Source organism: Alligator mississippiensis, chromosome 9, assembly GCF_030867095.1.
Source record: "Alligator mississippiensis isolate rAllMis1 chromosome 9, rAllMis1, whole genome shotgun sequence".
NCBI classification, from domain to species: Eukaryota; Metazoa; Chordata; order Crocodylia; family Alligatoridae; genus Alligator; species Alligator mississippiensis.
Window position 1 is genome coordinate 68,512,859 of NC_081832.1, and position 16,325 is coordinate 68,529,183.

At 38.6% G+C, this 16,325-nt stretch overlaps 1 protein-coding gene across 11 annotated transcripts in view; it reads left to right on the forward strand.

The window, feature by feature from the left end:
• The window catches only part of RAPGEF6 (Rap guanine nucleotide exchange factor 6), a 232,239-nt gene that overhangs the window by 196,556 nt on the left and 19,358 nt on the right, over nucleotides 1-16,325 (forward strand). For 5 of the 11 annotated variants that reach the window (XM_059712858.1, XM_059712855.1, XM_059712856.1 and 2 more), the window contains 6 exons: nucleotides 1,236-1,447; nucleotides 2,255-2,378; nucleotides 4,807-4,830; nucleotides 6,948-7,001; nucleotides 8,768-8,988; nucleotides 12,408-12,599. In XM_059712858.1, coding sequence (XP_059568841.1) covers nucleotides 1,236-1,447; nucleotides 2,255-2,378; nucleotides 4,807-4,830; nucleotides 6,948-7,001; nucleotides 8,768-8,988; nucleotides 12,408-12,599 — 827 coding nt within the window. The remainder of the gene's footprint in view (nucleotides 1-1,235; nucleotides 1,448-2,254; nucleotides 2,379-4,806; nucleotides 4,831-6,947; nucleotides 7,002-8,767; nucleotides 8,989-12,407; nucleotides 12,600-16,325) is intronic. The other 6 variants (XM_019478367.2, XM_019478369.2, XM_014597587.3 and 3 more) reach the window with 2 other exon arrangements.

Consider the following 16,325-nt stretch of genomic DNA (forward strand, 5'->3'; position numbering starts at 1 on the left):
TTCATAGGGAGATATCATGGTGAATAACTGCAAACCATGGTTTAGTGACTTAAAAGCAACAGGTTAGATATGACCCCTCTGTATTGTTAAATTATGTAGTGTACATACACATTTTGTTCTGGTCAGATACTTGAGCAAACAGGTTACGGGCCTGCAGCTGAATGCAGCTGATTTAGGTACCCGCCTAATGGTGCCCAAGAGCAATACTGGTGGACTCCGAACTCTGAATGGTATATCTCCTGAAATGAAACAACTCCTATAGTAAGAAGGGGCATGTAGGCGAGAGGGGGAGAGAGTGCGAGGGGCAAGCTATCCTTTTCTTGGCAGTTGTAATATTTTTCTTTTTGTAAAAATCATTCTACTCTATATAAATTACCTATTTGTCCTTCCAGATGTGTTCAGGGAATGCATCAAAGCCATTTTTTTTTTTTTTTTTACCTGCCAGCACTGCAAAGTTAACCAGCTGTTTGTATAGATTGCTGTGTGTTCTGCTTCTTAACCTAGACAATAGAGATTCTGGAAAATCAGGATTCACTCTATAGTTTTGTTGATGCCTGATTCAGGATAGCACTCCACTTGCTATTTTGCAATGTTGGGGGCTATATAGCACTCTCTAACAAGGAAGTTATTAAAGTAAGCTGATACTTTAGCAATTATGCCATAAAGGATGGACATTTTAATTTAGTTTCTAAAATTGACACCTCTCTACAATCTTTGGGAGTATTTTACAATGATCAGAAAAAAATCAAAGATGCAGTAACAAGATTTAATATTTCTATTGCTTCTATTGAATCATCAGTACTTTATCTAAAAGGCTTTTGATCTGCTCTTAAAATTCTCCGGGTGCTGCTACACATGCTTGGTTTGCTACTGTAACCGTAACTCCAACTAGACCTCCTAATTGCCTCATTAACTTTTCATCCATTCTAGACTTACTGTGGTATAGATTTTTACAGGCATAAAATGGTTACTAAGTTAAGTGGCCATTGGTAATGTATAATTGTAATAGATTGCTTTAGAAACATTCTTCTTACTAGTGTTTTATGAAACAACTGTTATACTTTAATTTTCACTTGCTGTGGTTTATTCATAACATGCTGGCAGTATAGGAAGCACTCAGATTTCAGGTCAACTTTGTGAAAATCTATTTTGCCTAAATAAAACGGCCCTTTCCATCTTTCTGAATGCCACAAATCCTACTTAGCTTTTAATGTAAAATATATCTTTTTTTACAGTGGGCTAAATCTGGCATCGGTAGCACGACTCAGAGGTACCTGGGAAAAATTACCTAGCAAGTATGAAAAGCATTTCAGAGACCTTCAGGATCTTTTTGATCCATCTAGAAACATGGCAAAATACCGCAATATTCTTAGCAGTCAGAGCATGCAGCCTCCAATTATTCCACTCTTTCCCGTTGTCAAGAAGGATATTACATTTCTACATGAAGGTAACTCCAGACATATGGAAGTAATAAAGCAAGACACTGAATAACACTTTAACCCTTTATTCCTCATTGTCCAGTAGTCTGTAGAAAATGACTAAGAAGAAGAAACCAGTGGTATGATGCACCCTCTATCTCTCTATCAATCCAACGAAAGTAAATAAAATGTAGAATGCATAATAGAAGAGGATGATCCTTGACAAATAAATTGGTGGAAATGCTTAATATTGTAAAAGCTGTGCTTGAATCTTCACTACCTCCAGTGTTAGGATGGAAGAGCTTTTGATTATGCTAAGCAATAATTGGGCTACTTCCAATATGTTTCTACTGTAATATTTGTGGGGTTAGTTTCATGTTGTGGCTTGCAGAAAGTTAACAGGGTGCACCACTTCCTACTCAAAATACTCCCATTTATTTATAACACCTCCCTTTTAACACTGTTTTCCATTTACAAATAGTCAACGTTAAAGGATATCAAATATGCCATCTCCTTAAATGTAATGCCACAGAATTGCTTGAAGTAATTTTAAAAGGGCAAACATTGCTGATGTCAGTTGTATATTTATATAACATATGAAGATAAATTGTTCCTAGTCAAGTTATTCCATGTTCCTCCTACTGGCAGCTGCCACTTTAGAATTGGTCTAACGAGGGCAGAGCTAGCCTTTCTAAATTACTTTGAGTGGGCTTAACTGGCACGTCTGCTTTGCCACTGTGCTACTTCCTGATTTTGACTGATGTTTGAATTATTAATGTGTTATTAGAAAAGTTCTGTGTTGCTTATACTTTTTGTCTGTGTTTTAAATTGCACAGGAAATGATTCCAAAGTGGATGGCCTGGTAAATTTTGAGAAACTCAGAATGATTGCCAAAGAAATCCGGCAAGTTATCAGAATGACCTCTGCTAACATGGATCCGGCTGTAATGTTCAGGCAAAGGTGTGCAATTAAAAAAAAAAAAAAAAAAAGGATTAAAGATGGCTTTGATACTGTGGGTAGGGATGTTGGTTTGTATGTGTGCATGAATTTGTTTTACGGTCCACTAATTTCATTTCTCATTAATACATATCAAACTGAAACGTGTACCAAAGGAAGTTGCATTATGGTGATACCATTATGCTACTAAAATTAAATGGTTTAGCTTATTTTTAAAACTAACACAGATAGCTCTCCCCTTAACAAAACAATTAATGGTTAATTTGGGCCAGGTTTTGAGGTTCCATCTAGGACTTACCTGTGCTGGATGTGATTAGATTTAAAAGTAAAAAATATGATTTGAAATGGGACATGGTAAGATTAGCATATATATATTTAGCATGCTTTTAAGCACAAATATGGCTGGTGATTATCCGTAATGTGACCAGTATTTTGAGATATAGTAGCAAAATACAGTATTAATTTCATTATGCAGCCCAGGAACATTCTTCCAGTTGTAATTGGTCAGGGGATAGGTGAAGAGGGTTTTGTTAGCAGTAGTAGCAGCAGCAGCAGCAGCAGGAATAACATCATTCTCTATATGCTGTATGCACATGGACTGCAAATGAAATCACTGCCACTTACAGTTTGGACCCCAGACAGCTGTTAAGTTGCTCACAATCCATTGGCTCGAATAGAAGCAGCAGCTACTTTGTGCCAATTGTGTAATGTGTTTGAGTCATGTGATCCATGGAGATGCTATGTGCATTCCTCTGTCCTGCCTTACTGCAGCTTGCCAAACTAGCTTGTGCTGGGCAGGCCACAAGTGCTATTGTGTGACTGGCAGCAGCTGGATCAAGGGGGATGTTCTAAACTGAATAATTAACTTTTTATGACTTTGAAAATGACATGATTAGCATCTGGGTCAGGAGATCTGCTCTGCATATACTCAATCAGTATAGGATTACTTGGGTTATTTTAGCAAAGAGAAAACGGGGTTTTACTACTGTATCCTTCAGAACAAGAACAGTTTTGAGGGAGCAGTACAGACTGTATTACATCTCATGAATCATCAGTGAGAATGTTAACTAAGTTCCCATTGATGAGCCACCTGTGCAGTCTTAATTGTCTTCAGATTACGTCCTCAGTTACATCTGTGTAACTGAAGGCAATAGCATATTGGAATAAATGAAGCTGTAATGAGAGGAAACAAGATTCTCAGGCAGAGTTTTGCCTGCAGAAGTTTTACATTAATGGTTGCCAGCTTGACCTTCATTTGTCAGGGTGAAACTTCCAAGTTGGCACTTTGAAAAAAGCACAATTTTACTAGAAAGTAGAGTAAATTTAATATGAAAGTACTAAGGTATACATGTGGAGACTCATTATGTCATCTTAAGATCTTCACTTTCCAGACTGGGAGTTCATTTTCATGATAGTGTGAACAAATAAGCATCAATATTTAAAATAATATAAAAAGCTAAAAAATAATTAACTTGATGAATTAGTGGCGTAGAAACCATTTGTTATATGTGTAAAACGTATGTACAGATTGGGTCTATAAACATTTCCCTTGTTGACTAAACGCTTCATTAATAGTTTAATTATTATATTTAAAAATAACCAATACATACTTAGTTTTTATGTTTCTAAATTACAACGTGCTTATTAAAGGAGTGCATCAATTTAACTATCAAAATGCTCTCAAAAAATGCTCAGTGTACTATTGTTACAAGTAGAATCAGAAATTAATGGAGAAAAGATTGTTTTCAGTTCATTTACATTCATTTTCATTGTTGCTTCTGTCCTAGTCAATTGGTTTCCCTGTCCTGTGAAAGCTCCAGTAAAACGTTTTTGTTTGTAGAACACAAATGAACAAGAAGTGCTAATTCAAGTCCTTTGACAAGTTTATTACCAATTAGGATAGGGCATCTAATTCTCCAGCATTTATTTGGCAATTTTTTTTTTCCAGCAAATCAAAATGAAAAAGCATAATATCCATTTGCAAGGGTCTTGTTACCCATTAGGATTATTATGGTCATACTGCACTAAATTAAATTAATCTTGTCATACTTACTGCAGTTTGAACCTTTCTGAAAAATACAAAGCTATCAAAGCTCTAAAAAATACAAAGCCGTCATCCACAAAGTACACTCATTTGTGGGGCCTATTTAATGTGAAAATTTAACTGGAGTTTAGTTTTAAACATGGAGCTTTAAAACTGAAAAGCCTGCTGTACGTTCTTTTCTGTATTCATTCTAGTGTTGTAAAGTGTCCTCCCCAACTGTTCCATTAAAGTCTTGTGTTATTGTTTGAGAAGTATTTTTGCTTGATAGAAATTTTTCTTTTCTGGACTTTCCTGTCTACATCTTTCTTCCTGACTCTCAACTGTGATATTTTTCCTGTGCTTTTCTGTTCAAATACATGCTTCAATGTATATGGCTCTTGCTTACAGGAAGAAGAGGTGGAGGAGTTTGGGGTAAGTGTAGAGATGAATGCAACTAAGATAAAATAAAGGTTATGCAAACTCTTAACATACTGCATCCTTCTCATTAGTGCATGCTTCTGAAATACAGCATGCATTTTATTAACCCTGCAATACTTATTTTTGGTATACAGACATAGGGGGAAACAGAAACAAGGTGGTAAACTTTTTTCAGTCAACTTTATACCTGTGGTATAAAGATCCTGTGTTACCTTCATATTATAGATAAGTTGCTTTAACTGAAATTTACTGCAGAAGGAAAAAAAAGATGTCCAGTTACAGTGAAATGAAAACTATTTTTGAAAAAAAGTAAAACAACTTTTAAAACCTGTCTGAAAAGTTTAAACTAACATACATTGTTTTATACTGTATACATGTATTAGGCTAGCAAAATTATAATCATCTCAAAGTATGGGGTCCAGTTGTAATTGTTAATTGCAATATCTTGTATTTTTAAACCAGACTTACAAAGTATCATGGCTTGCATTTGAGGCACATTGCAAAATCCTCATTGGCTTCATTGGGAGTTTTGGATGTATAATAGGGCTGTGCGAAATTTCACTGGCTGTTTCATTTTGATGCTGTTTCGACTTGTTTTGAGCTTGAAACAGCGACATCAGAAGGAAACGAAAGTCTTTGAAACAGCCTCGAAATGAACAAGGGCAGTCGAAACATTTCAGAAGTTTCAAAACGTTTTGAGTTTCGAACCCGTGCTTGTTTGCAGCTAAAGAAAAACTAAGGAGAGAGAGGAAGGTGGAAGAGGGAGGGAAGGACAGCTCTCATATTGACTGTGTAGCTGGCCAGTGACTGTCATCCTTCCCTGAGGTCCCTTCCAACCCCAGTGCTCTGGGGGAGGGACGGAAAAACAGCATATAAAGCACTGTTTGAACTGAGCTTTCTTTGTGCCTTCACACTTACAAGTGACACAACATTTATTGTGAACAGTTTGAGGTGCACTTTTCCAGAAACCCCTGCACCTATCTCCTTGAAACTTGGCAGGCTTTATGGCCTCAGCAGGAGCTACCGTCCCTGCAGTTTTCACCCCACTGCGCCTTAACACACACAGAGTCACACATGCCACAAGTTTTGCTTGTAAGCAGCCTGAGGTGCACTTTCCCAGAAACCCCTGCACCTATCTCCTTGGAAGCTGGCAGGCTCCATGGCCTCAGCAGGAGCTACAATCCCTGCAGTTTTCACCCTGCTGTGCCTTAACTCGCATGTGACACGAGGTTTGCTTTCAGGAGTAGGAGGTGCAATTTCCCATCCTGCGCCTATCTCCTTGAAACTTGGCAGGCTTCGTGCCCTCAGAAGGGACTGCTATCCCTGAAAGGTTCATTCAAATCAGGCAAGAAGTGACAAAGTTATAGGCAGTTTTGTGCTTCCACATTATAGCCTATGGGCGAAATGTTGAAACAACAAAACAGGTTTGACGAAACAAAACGGAACAGTGCTTTCAAAACGAACCTCGAAACAGAAGTCAAAACAAAACGGTGCTGTTTCGCACAGCCCTATTGTATAAGGAATGCAAAATAGGAGCTAAAACCATTAAAACTGAGAAAGCAGGACAGGTGTTACAGGGCAGCTTGGCACCTTGGGAAGTGGCTCTGCAGAAGGCAACACTCATTGCTGAGCTGTCATCAGTTGTGGTTTGGCTAGCTGTGGCAGCAGTTATATTTTGGTCCCCTTCCCCTGAAAAGGTGGCACCTGAGGTTTCTGATCTGGTTATTCCTCCCCCCCCCCCCCCCCCCCCCCCGCCAAGTTATGCTACTGAAGAAGTAAGATCAATTAAATTAATTGAAATTAATAGCAACTCTTGTCCCTTTGAGGACCTAAATCCATTAGTTCTCAGGGCATCCATAAAAGATTCTCATATTCCATAGAAGAACGATGGTGGCTCGTATTCCATAAAATAATTCAAAACGTGTATTTCTAAAGGAAAAAAAACCCCATAAAAATAGAAAAGATAATGAATCTTTTGGGTCTCCTTTATACTTATTCAAGCAAGAAAGGGTATGATCCCATTTATAGTTTGAAGCTAGTTCTCACCTATGCATTCTCCACTTTTCAGTAACAGAATAGATACTAAAAAAAATCCCTTCCACATCCCACAGGCAGACTATGCATGTTTCAGGGCTTGACAGCAGGTGCCACCAACATAGAGCAAGGTAGGAGTTGTTAAATATCACCTAGTTACATGGTTCATACAGTTCGAGGTATAGCCTTTCATTATTCCTTAGCCATAAATGTCTGACTGGTGCCTCCACCAGGTTTGAATGCACCTAAACGTTGATGATTCAAGAACTCCTCTTGTGAGTTTGTGCCCTTTGAAAGCCTGTAACAAATATTCGGTTTTTTTTAACACATTTAACTTATAACTTTCTTTTGCGTCTTGATCCTATTATTAGTCTAAATTTGATGAAAGTGGTTGAGCTCTGTAAGTGATTTAAATGCCATTCTTTGTATAATAGACGGCTATGTCTCCTATTCTTCTTGTCCTGAGGCTCAACATGCCCAGCTCTGTTAATTTTTTCTTTAAACAATAGGCTTATTTCTGAATCTTCCTATTATGGTTCCTTTCTTCTGAACTTCTCCTGTGAATTTTGTGATACTTTGCTATTTGACAACCCAGATCATTTAGTCTTTTGCCTTCCTGTATACCTGAGGCTGTATATCCTGCCATGCATGACTCCTTAAACAAGTCATTGCTCTTCACAAATTTGTTTACACCGAATTCACTTTTAAAAGAAAATATTTATTCTTGTGGATACTTTTAGGTATAGTTTATACACGTTTGAATAGTTTATACAAATTTGATTTAAAGCTTGTTTTAGGAGTTACCTTGCAATGTGTTTGCCTTGATCAACATTTGTAACAGATTTTTTTTTTTTTTTTTTTTTTTATTGACCAGGACAGGTTTTCTGTTATACTCACACAGTTGAGAAAGTGTGAGACTTTATGATGCTAGAAGAGCTAGCCAAGTTGGATAGTAACCAACAGTAGTAACTGTCAAATGAATCCTTGGCAGTTCTAGTTAAACAAATGGTGATTTTTGTCTCACTTCCAACTGAAGCAAGTTGTTCAAAAAAGAGAGTCCTTTGACCTTACGGGCAATGAAGGGGCGTTGAAAAACTGTCACAGTTATCCATAGATGAGGTCTGTCCAGTCTGGGCTTAAACACGTTGATTGGGTAGCCAGAGCAGCAGTTAGAATATCACAGTCCATCTCTAGCTACTATTTTCTATACGTCAATTCAGTTCTGTGAGAAGCATAATTAAAAAAAAAATCTCCATCCTTAGTAGGTGCCAAAACAAATCAATTATGAGTGGTATAATAAACTTTGCATATATGAGACCTTGACTTCCTTTCTTGGTTTTGTTTTGTTTTTTGTTTTTTACAAATTGAGTATTTCCTTGTTTTTGGGATTGCTCAGTGATATAGTAGGAAAATTCAATAATTATTCCTTTGTAGTCATTTGAGTCTTGAGGAGTTAAGTGTGTTCAGACTCAGGGAACTAGTCAGTTGGGGGGCAGGGGGGTGAAATGACTTAAACTATTTAAATGTTTTTAGGAAATTTGTCTGCCAGCTCAAGCTTGGCTTGATATAGTAAGGATTTGGGAGAACAAGACTAAGATGCATTACATTAGCACAGCCGTTTAGAAGCTTGCACAGCATTTTTTTCTGGTTCTTGCCAGTTCCGCACTTTCATGAGTACAATCCTTTTCCAGATTCAAAATGCTGCTATCAATTTTACCAAATTACTTTAAGACAGATGTTGTTTTAATGCTATTCATCTCTTTAACTCATTTGCATCAGCATGCACTAGCCCTAACTGAAGAGTTTTGGTATTAATCTGCTTCAGCAAATTCTACTTAGCACCTCAGTCTTGAAGCAAACCTGAAGTTGACTGCTTTGCACTCTTATTATTTTGTAGGTCTCTGAGCCAGGGCAGCACAAACTCAAATATGCTCGATGTTCAAGGAGGTGCTCACAAAAAACGTGCCCGACGCAGTTCGCTCCTTAATGCCAAGAAGCTATATGAGGATGCCCAGATGGCCAGAAAGGTGAAGCAGTACCTGTCCAACCTGAATGTAGAAACTGATGAGGAAAAATTCCAGATCATGTCACTTCAGTGCGAGCCTGCTTATAGCACTTGTAAGTAAAGCAAGCGTCATTTCAGTCTGCCAGAGAAATGGATTATCCCATTTGCCTTACCAACCTTTTTGATTATGATGATGTGCTAAAACCATAATGGATGTTTGCGTTACTTCTGCTAGCACAATCCTCTTCAGAGATTGTCACTTCTTGGTTGCATACAAGATTTTAAAATGATAAGCTTAGCCCTCAAACATAGCTTCAGAATTATTTTTTCCTAAATTATCTGCAATCAGAAACATGTTTGCCAGTGCAGATGCTAACAAATTGGCTAGGGCAGTTTCAGCAGCCCAGCATTGGCTTCTGTTTTTGGTTGAGTTTGCAGAAGCTTGGAGTGATGGCTCCTTATTTTTGACCTTTACTTGTTAAGATGTGCGTCATTTGATCAGTATAGCCAAGAACTGTATAGTGCATTAGATCTGCTCTTGCCGCATTGTCAATTTACAGAATTAGGGAAAGATGGAAGTAACATTTACAATATGAACTGCGAGGAAATGAAAAGACACAAAACCAATATAGAATCTGTCTGTGGAAAGGTACAGATAAGCTAATTCATGTATTATGGCTTAAAATAAGAGAACAGCAGCAGAAAGGAGAGGTATGTCAATATTGACTGATGAGCTTGAAACAACTTGATAATCAGAAATGAAGGGTTGTGGCAAGAGAACTTGCAAACTGAATTCCCGTGAAACAGCCTAATTAAATATAGTCTTAACTAGATCGTAGCTGAATAGCCCGACAATTCAGTACATTTCTAGATTTTTAAAATAAGCATTATAATTCCATGTGATTTAGATATTTAATTATTTGACATGGCTTAAAGAAATTGAGGTTACTTAGCAAAAGAAAAAAGTACATTAGCAGGTGAGATTAACACTGTACACTTGTTGACTGGCTTGCAGCTGAGGATTTCGGAGCACTTCAATAGCTAAATAGACATCTCAAGTCCTTTATGATACAAGAAATAATATGCTCATATTACTAATGGGTTAACAGTACTAAGAGAATGTGACTAGTTTATTTTAGTAATGGTAGTTCTTTGAAACTCTGGCAGATGGGCATACTTGTGCCTAGTTAAGGACATGAAATCCATATATATTCTCTCATTGCATTTGAAACTCTGCTAAACACCTAAAGAAACAAAACAGCTATTCTTAAGAGAGAGATGCAAAATATTAACAGAGCCTTTCTGTTACTTGTCCTATATGTTCAGCAAATATGGTAATAGCACATTAAGTTCATGCTTAAAGGCAGAAACTACTTTTTATTTTTATGTTCCATTTTCTGTAGCAGTGTCAATAAATAATAGAACATATAAAGATGAAGTCTCAATATATGATTTACATGCAGACTTGAAAGATGACCTTATTATGCCCAAGTGGCAGAAACATGAACATTATGAGGTCATCTTTCAATTCTCATAAATAAATCATGTATCCAGACTTCAAGTACTGTATGTCCTGTTTATGCAACAGGAGGTTTAGGTATTTGTTTAGCAATAAAAAGTTTGTGGTCTTTTTTGATTGTTTTGTTCTATGGGCCCAAGCAATCCAAGTCTACTTTTTGGGAGCCTTTTATAAGAGGGTACACATGAGTAAATGTGATAGAGAGCTCTACTAAGGTTTCCAATTAGCTGAAATAAGAGGCAAGGAAACTCTTTCACAGATTCACAGAAGTTTAGGGCTGGAAGGGACCTCGTGAGATCATCGGGTCTAGCCCCCCTGCTCTGGACAGGAAAGACTGCGGGGGTCAAATAACCCAGCAAGGTGCATGTCCAGTCTCCTTTTGAGGATCTCCAGGGTAGGTGCCTGCACCCCTTCCTCACTGCTGGGAGTCTATTCCAGAGTCTGGTCACATGAACCATGAAGAAGTTTTTCCTTGTATCCAGTCTGAAGCCTTTTTTTTAGGAGTTTGACCATTGCTCCTGGTTTTCCCCAGGATGCTTTGATGAATAGTTGTTCACCTAGCCCATGATGCTCAGCTCTGATATATTTGTAAGCTGCCACCAAATCCCCCCAAAGTCTTCTCTTTTTTTAAGCTGAACAATCCCATATCTGTCAGCCTTTCCTTGTATGGCTTGTTCTTCACACCTCTAATCATATGAGTGGCTCTTCTCTGGACTCTCTCAAGCTTCTCCACATCTTTCTTGAAGTGTGGCGCCCAGAACTCGACGCAGTACTCCAGCTGTGGCCTCACCAATGCCAAGTAGAGCAGGAGAATAACTTCCTTAGTTTTGCTTGAGATGCATTGGTTGATTTACACTAAACAGCTAGGAGGAGTTGCTTTGGAATCCTGTACCCGTCATCTTAAAACATAAGCAGTGAACAACTTGTGCAAGTGGAAGACTTGAATATAGGTGACCAGGCATGCTCTATTCTCAGCTGTCAAATATAGACTCCAGCCAGTGTTTCATGATAAGAACTAGTTTTACCTATCCCAGTAAGATTAATTCTCTTTTCTGACTCTTACCCTGCTAAGGAAATAGTGAATGAAAAGAAATGTGGCACAGTGGCCTCGGTTTAGCAAGAAACGTGGCCTCGGTTTAGCAAGCTACTTAAGCATGCACCTAACTTGCAGCACTTGTGTTGATCCTAGTGCGTTCAGTGGGTTTACTCACACTCTTAAATTTAGGCTCATGTTTAAATGTCCTCCTGAGTCAGAGGCTTGATTCATGGACTTCTACCCTAGTGTAGGTAATCTTTTTTTGCTGACCTCCGGAAAGGTACAAATGCGTTACCTCTCAGGTAGTTTTCTGAATATGAAAATACTCCCAACTTTGCTTGAAGCAAGACTTGATACTAGCAAGGCTTGAAGGAAGGCTTGAAGCCCTGACTCTGGTTGCCAGAATAGCAGTGGCTCCAGTTCTGTAATCCAGATATTGCAGAGTTGATTTAAGGGAAAAATTCAGCTTCATAAATGGCACTAACTCAAAAACAAGTTTTTAGTAATTGCATAGTAGTTGAAGTAAAAACTGAAACAATTCATCTTGTGCTACAAGTACAGTGTGCCACCTAGTGAGAGTTTTGTAATGCCATATGAAGGACAAGCATCTATTTTCTGTCCTGTGTGTTGTGCTTAGGCTTTTCACAAGGGGACACTTGTATGCTTTTAGTAATACAATATTTTCTCTGTGGAGTTCAGATAAAATGAGTAAACCTGACCATTTTTGCTTTGTCATTTTGCCTGTATGACTATTCTGAAGAGTTTTAGGAATGTTTTAAGAGAGATTTTGGAGGCCTTTATGTAAAAATTAAAGAAGTCAGGAGCACCTTGAATTGATTGCATCTACTTTTGCCATATGATAAAATGTTCAAATGTGGCTGCTATTGTTTGGCTGATGTCTTCAAGATAACTATAATAATTTTACTGTTTAGAGTGGAAGATTGGTTATTTTCTGGGATTTTTTTCCTTTAAAACAGTGACAAAGAATTTAAGTGAGAGAAGAGGTGGGAAATCCTCAGAAATGTCTCCAATACCCTTGAGGTCAGTTGGCCAAACCACAAAAGTTCAGCAGCATCAGCAAAACAGAATGAGCCAAGTTCTTCAAGTTCCTGCTGTTAATTTGTATCCCATTAGAAAAAAGGGACCAGCAAAGGACCACGTCACTTTTAGTGAGTATTTGCAATTTATTTTCACATTTTCAGTTTTCTAAGTTGTGTATTGTGTCAGTTCAGTAAAGAGAGGAGTTGCATTCCACAGCAACCAAATATTTGAAATACTCATTATGCAAGTAAATGTACTTACCTGTACAATACATTCTGTGTTTTAAGGTTTGATGTATCCTTTTCACCTACAGAACGTCTCAAATACATTTCCATTTAGCTGTATAACAAAACATAGGCTAGGTACAGACATTGAAAAAGTCTGGCACAGAATTGATCTAAGTTGCATGGTTTTCTGTAAGTGGTGTAGTTTAGATTGGTAGTGAACATAACATGTATTTGCCCTTTAGTGGGAGTGGAGGGGGAAGGGGTAAATCTTAGACCAGGTTCTGCCATTTTTAAACCAGCTTGTGTGCTGAACTTTTTTAATTTTATAGGCCTCTTCCCTAATTTATAAATTAGCAAGAAGAAAAACATTGCTACAAAGAGTAGTATTTGAAAAAGTTAGCCTGCTTTAGTTTCTAAACCAGGCTAATGAAAGTGATCCTAAGCCCGCCAACAAAACCAGTCAGGTAACAATTGATTTAACGTTGTGCCTAACAAGTTTTTGCTCTTTTCCTGAATGGGACTCTTACCAAACTGAGTAGAATTATATTACTTATTTACCGTCATAACATAATTAATATAATATATTTTAGGGAGTGTAATCACAAAAATAAATTACAGGAAATTTAATATTTCAAGGCTTGGAGAGCCATTGTAATAGCATTATGGTCTAACATGAAATATATGTTTTAATATTATTAGTAACTCTTAGTGAGCATCAAATAGCACTTTATTTAACTATTTTCTTTGTTTTCTAAAATTACCGATTCTAAAGCCAATACATGAAATTGCTGCAAAAATATTTAAATCTCTTCCATCTTTCTTACTGAAGTTGGATTACTGCGTAGAAAGGAATGCAAGGTTTATGGGACTGGAAGGAGAGCAAATAACGAGCATGATTTTGTTGCGGGGGGGAGGGCATTCCCCTGGGATTGGGATGAGCAAAGTCCTAGATTTTTGTGCCTGCTCCAGGAGCTGCTTATACTCTCTTTTTAAAAGACAGGTGATTAAAATACATAGACAAAGTGCACGGGCATGTGATAGGTGTCAAGCATCTCAGTCAAGATAGAGTTAGATATGGGTCTGCGCAGCAGCACAGTAGCAGAATTTGAGGGTGTGTGTAGACGAAATGGGGGCTCTCGATTTGAAGCGGTGGGGTTTAAAAAGCAGTGCTTCAGTTTAGGGCTGATTAAACCCGTGTCATGCACACACCTTACCTGCCTCTCCAGCAGGGAGGGTAGGGCGAGCTGCCAGCAGGCGGAGCCGTCCCTGAGCTGTGGAGGGGAGGGGGTTTGGTGCTTCCCTCCACGGCAGCGGCGGACACCCACCCGCAGGCACCCAGCTCAGGCGATCCCAAGGGGCACTGCAGCCGTGGAGGGAAGCACTGGGCCCCTGCGTAGCTCTGGCAGGCAGGCAGGCAGGCTTCAGGGTGGGGGAGGAAAAAGTAGGATCAGGCTCTCTGCTTTTCTTGGGCGGAGCTGGCTTTCCCAGGCTGTCTGCAGAACTTCCTGCAGAGCTGTGGGTCTGGTGCTTTGCTCCGCGGCTCAAAGGAGTTTGTTTCTTGCACCCCAAGTCATTTAAGGGGCATTATGTCGCCGCATTTCCTACAGTGGCTGGAATTAATGTGCAATATGTAGCCCGCTTTAAAGTGTCGTGCACATATGTCTCATTTCGTCTACACACAGCCATAGGTACTCTAGTTAAGCTTTCTGGCTAAAGCGTAGGTGTTAAGCAGTTAGATGCAGCTTTGGAATATTGCTCACTTGGCCTTGCTTGGACTTTAGATAACTTGATGCATTTTCGGAGTTGGCTTTCAGTTCTTTACCACGTGATGCAAGTCGCTCTCGGTTTCTTAGCAAGCAGCATGGTACATCAAGTGTGTTGTGCCACGTGACTTGCATAACTGCCTTTAAAATGCAAATCCAAGGAAATAAAACATACATTAAAATGCTGCCATTAAGGGGGTAGATCTCATTTTATATTAAGCACACTATCCAATTTTTTCTTACTCCTGTCAGATGCAGGCTGTAAGATTTAAACTCCACATACATAAATGATATTAGGTTTTATTTATCCCCTGCATCATCTGAAATCAGACTCAGCTCCCTATTGAAACTTTCATGCCAGACCTAAGTGGGCCTGGTTCCACTTAGTCTTACCTCCCTTTGTGAAAATAGCTTAGGACACCTGTTGAACTCTTGGAGGTCAGGCCTCTTGGATCCTGGAGCAATTCCAGTATCAGTCACACACCCTCAAACACTTGTAAATCAGACTGTTCCTTAAACAGTGTTGTGAACATAACAGTTCACATCTGTGTATTTGTGTGCTCACTGCACAGTATGACTACTAACAACTGGCAAAGTAAATTGGGGAGACATAAATACAATACTAAGTCTATAATACTCCTTAGCTTTCAGGATAAAATAGTCTTTCTTTGTAAAGATTTGTTTGAGAGGGCGGGAGGTATGATTGTGTAGTGAACTCATAAAATATAGTAAGAATCATTGCATTTCTCAGTGCATTTCTTCTGAACTCTGCAGGATATGAAAGCCAAATATTTGTCCCTTCTTAGGTGTATGTTGTGCAAATGGCTGAACTTTTAGTCTACAGAAAACAATTTTTCCCTGTTTTTTTTCACCAGCTCATTCAAAGAGTAGAGAGCAAGCTCTAACATGTCATGTGCAATAAAAATCCTAAAGCAAATGAAACATCACATCCGTCTCCTAAATGCTCGATGTTAATTTTTGAATAAGCATGAAGCTAAAATTATAATGGTCTGCATGTAATTGTCTCTTCTGTGCACGCAAAGATCTTTTTGCATATACAATAACCTGATTTTTACGTGTCATCGATTCATAGAAGTAGGGTCGGAGGGGACCTGAGCAGATCATCTAGTCCGATGTATTATGTAATAATCTTCATAATTGCTGAGACACATATAGGCATGCCTGTGAAGTGTATTTTTCTGTGCAGACCTCAAGCAGCTTTCCGTCTGGCCTTATAATATTCTCTGATGAAAATGGCATGCAGTTGTTTTCTAGTTTGCCTGTGAGTCATACACAGTTGGAAGTATTCTTAAAGCTGTGTTTGCCTTACAGCAACTCAGAGAGGTCTTATGTTTGTCTTGTGTACTTGAGATGAAAAACATAGTGGGAATTTAATAGAATACATACTACCCTATACAGAACCTGCAGTAGGGAATGGGAAAGGTCCAGTTCCATGTTTTTCTTCAGCTGTGCTCCCTATACGCTGTGTCTCTTGAACTGACCCTCTTCATGCTACGAGCATATGCTTTTCCATACTGTCCCAGCAGTGTGCTGGAAGAGGACTTCAGATCCCATAGCTTAATTCAGTCCTTGGTGTCTGTGCCAGAACTGCCGACCAGCCTGTCACTTGTGATGGTTCCAATTATCACTTGGAAACCACTAAACTCATTTCAGGTGGACCACTGAGCAACCATTAGATTGTAATATCTTTTGGCCACTACAGGCTTGAGCTAAATTTGAAATGGCAGACCACTCCTGTGTTACACATCCCTTTGATCATTTCACACCTCTTTTTCTGCATGTTTTTTAGTAGAATACACTAACCATTGTACACTTTGAATGTTGCAATTAAAACATATTAAAT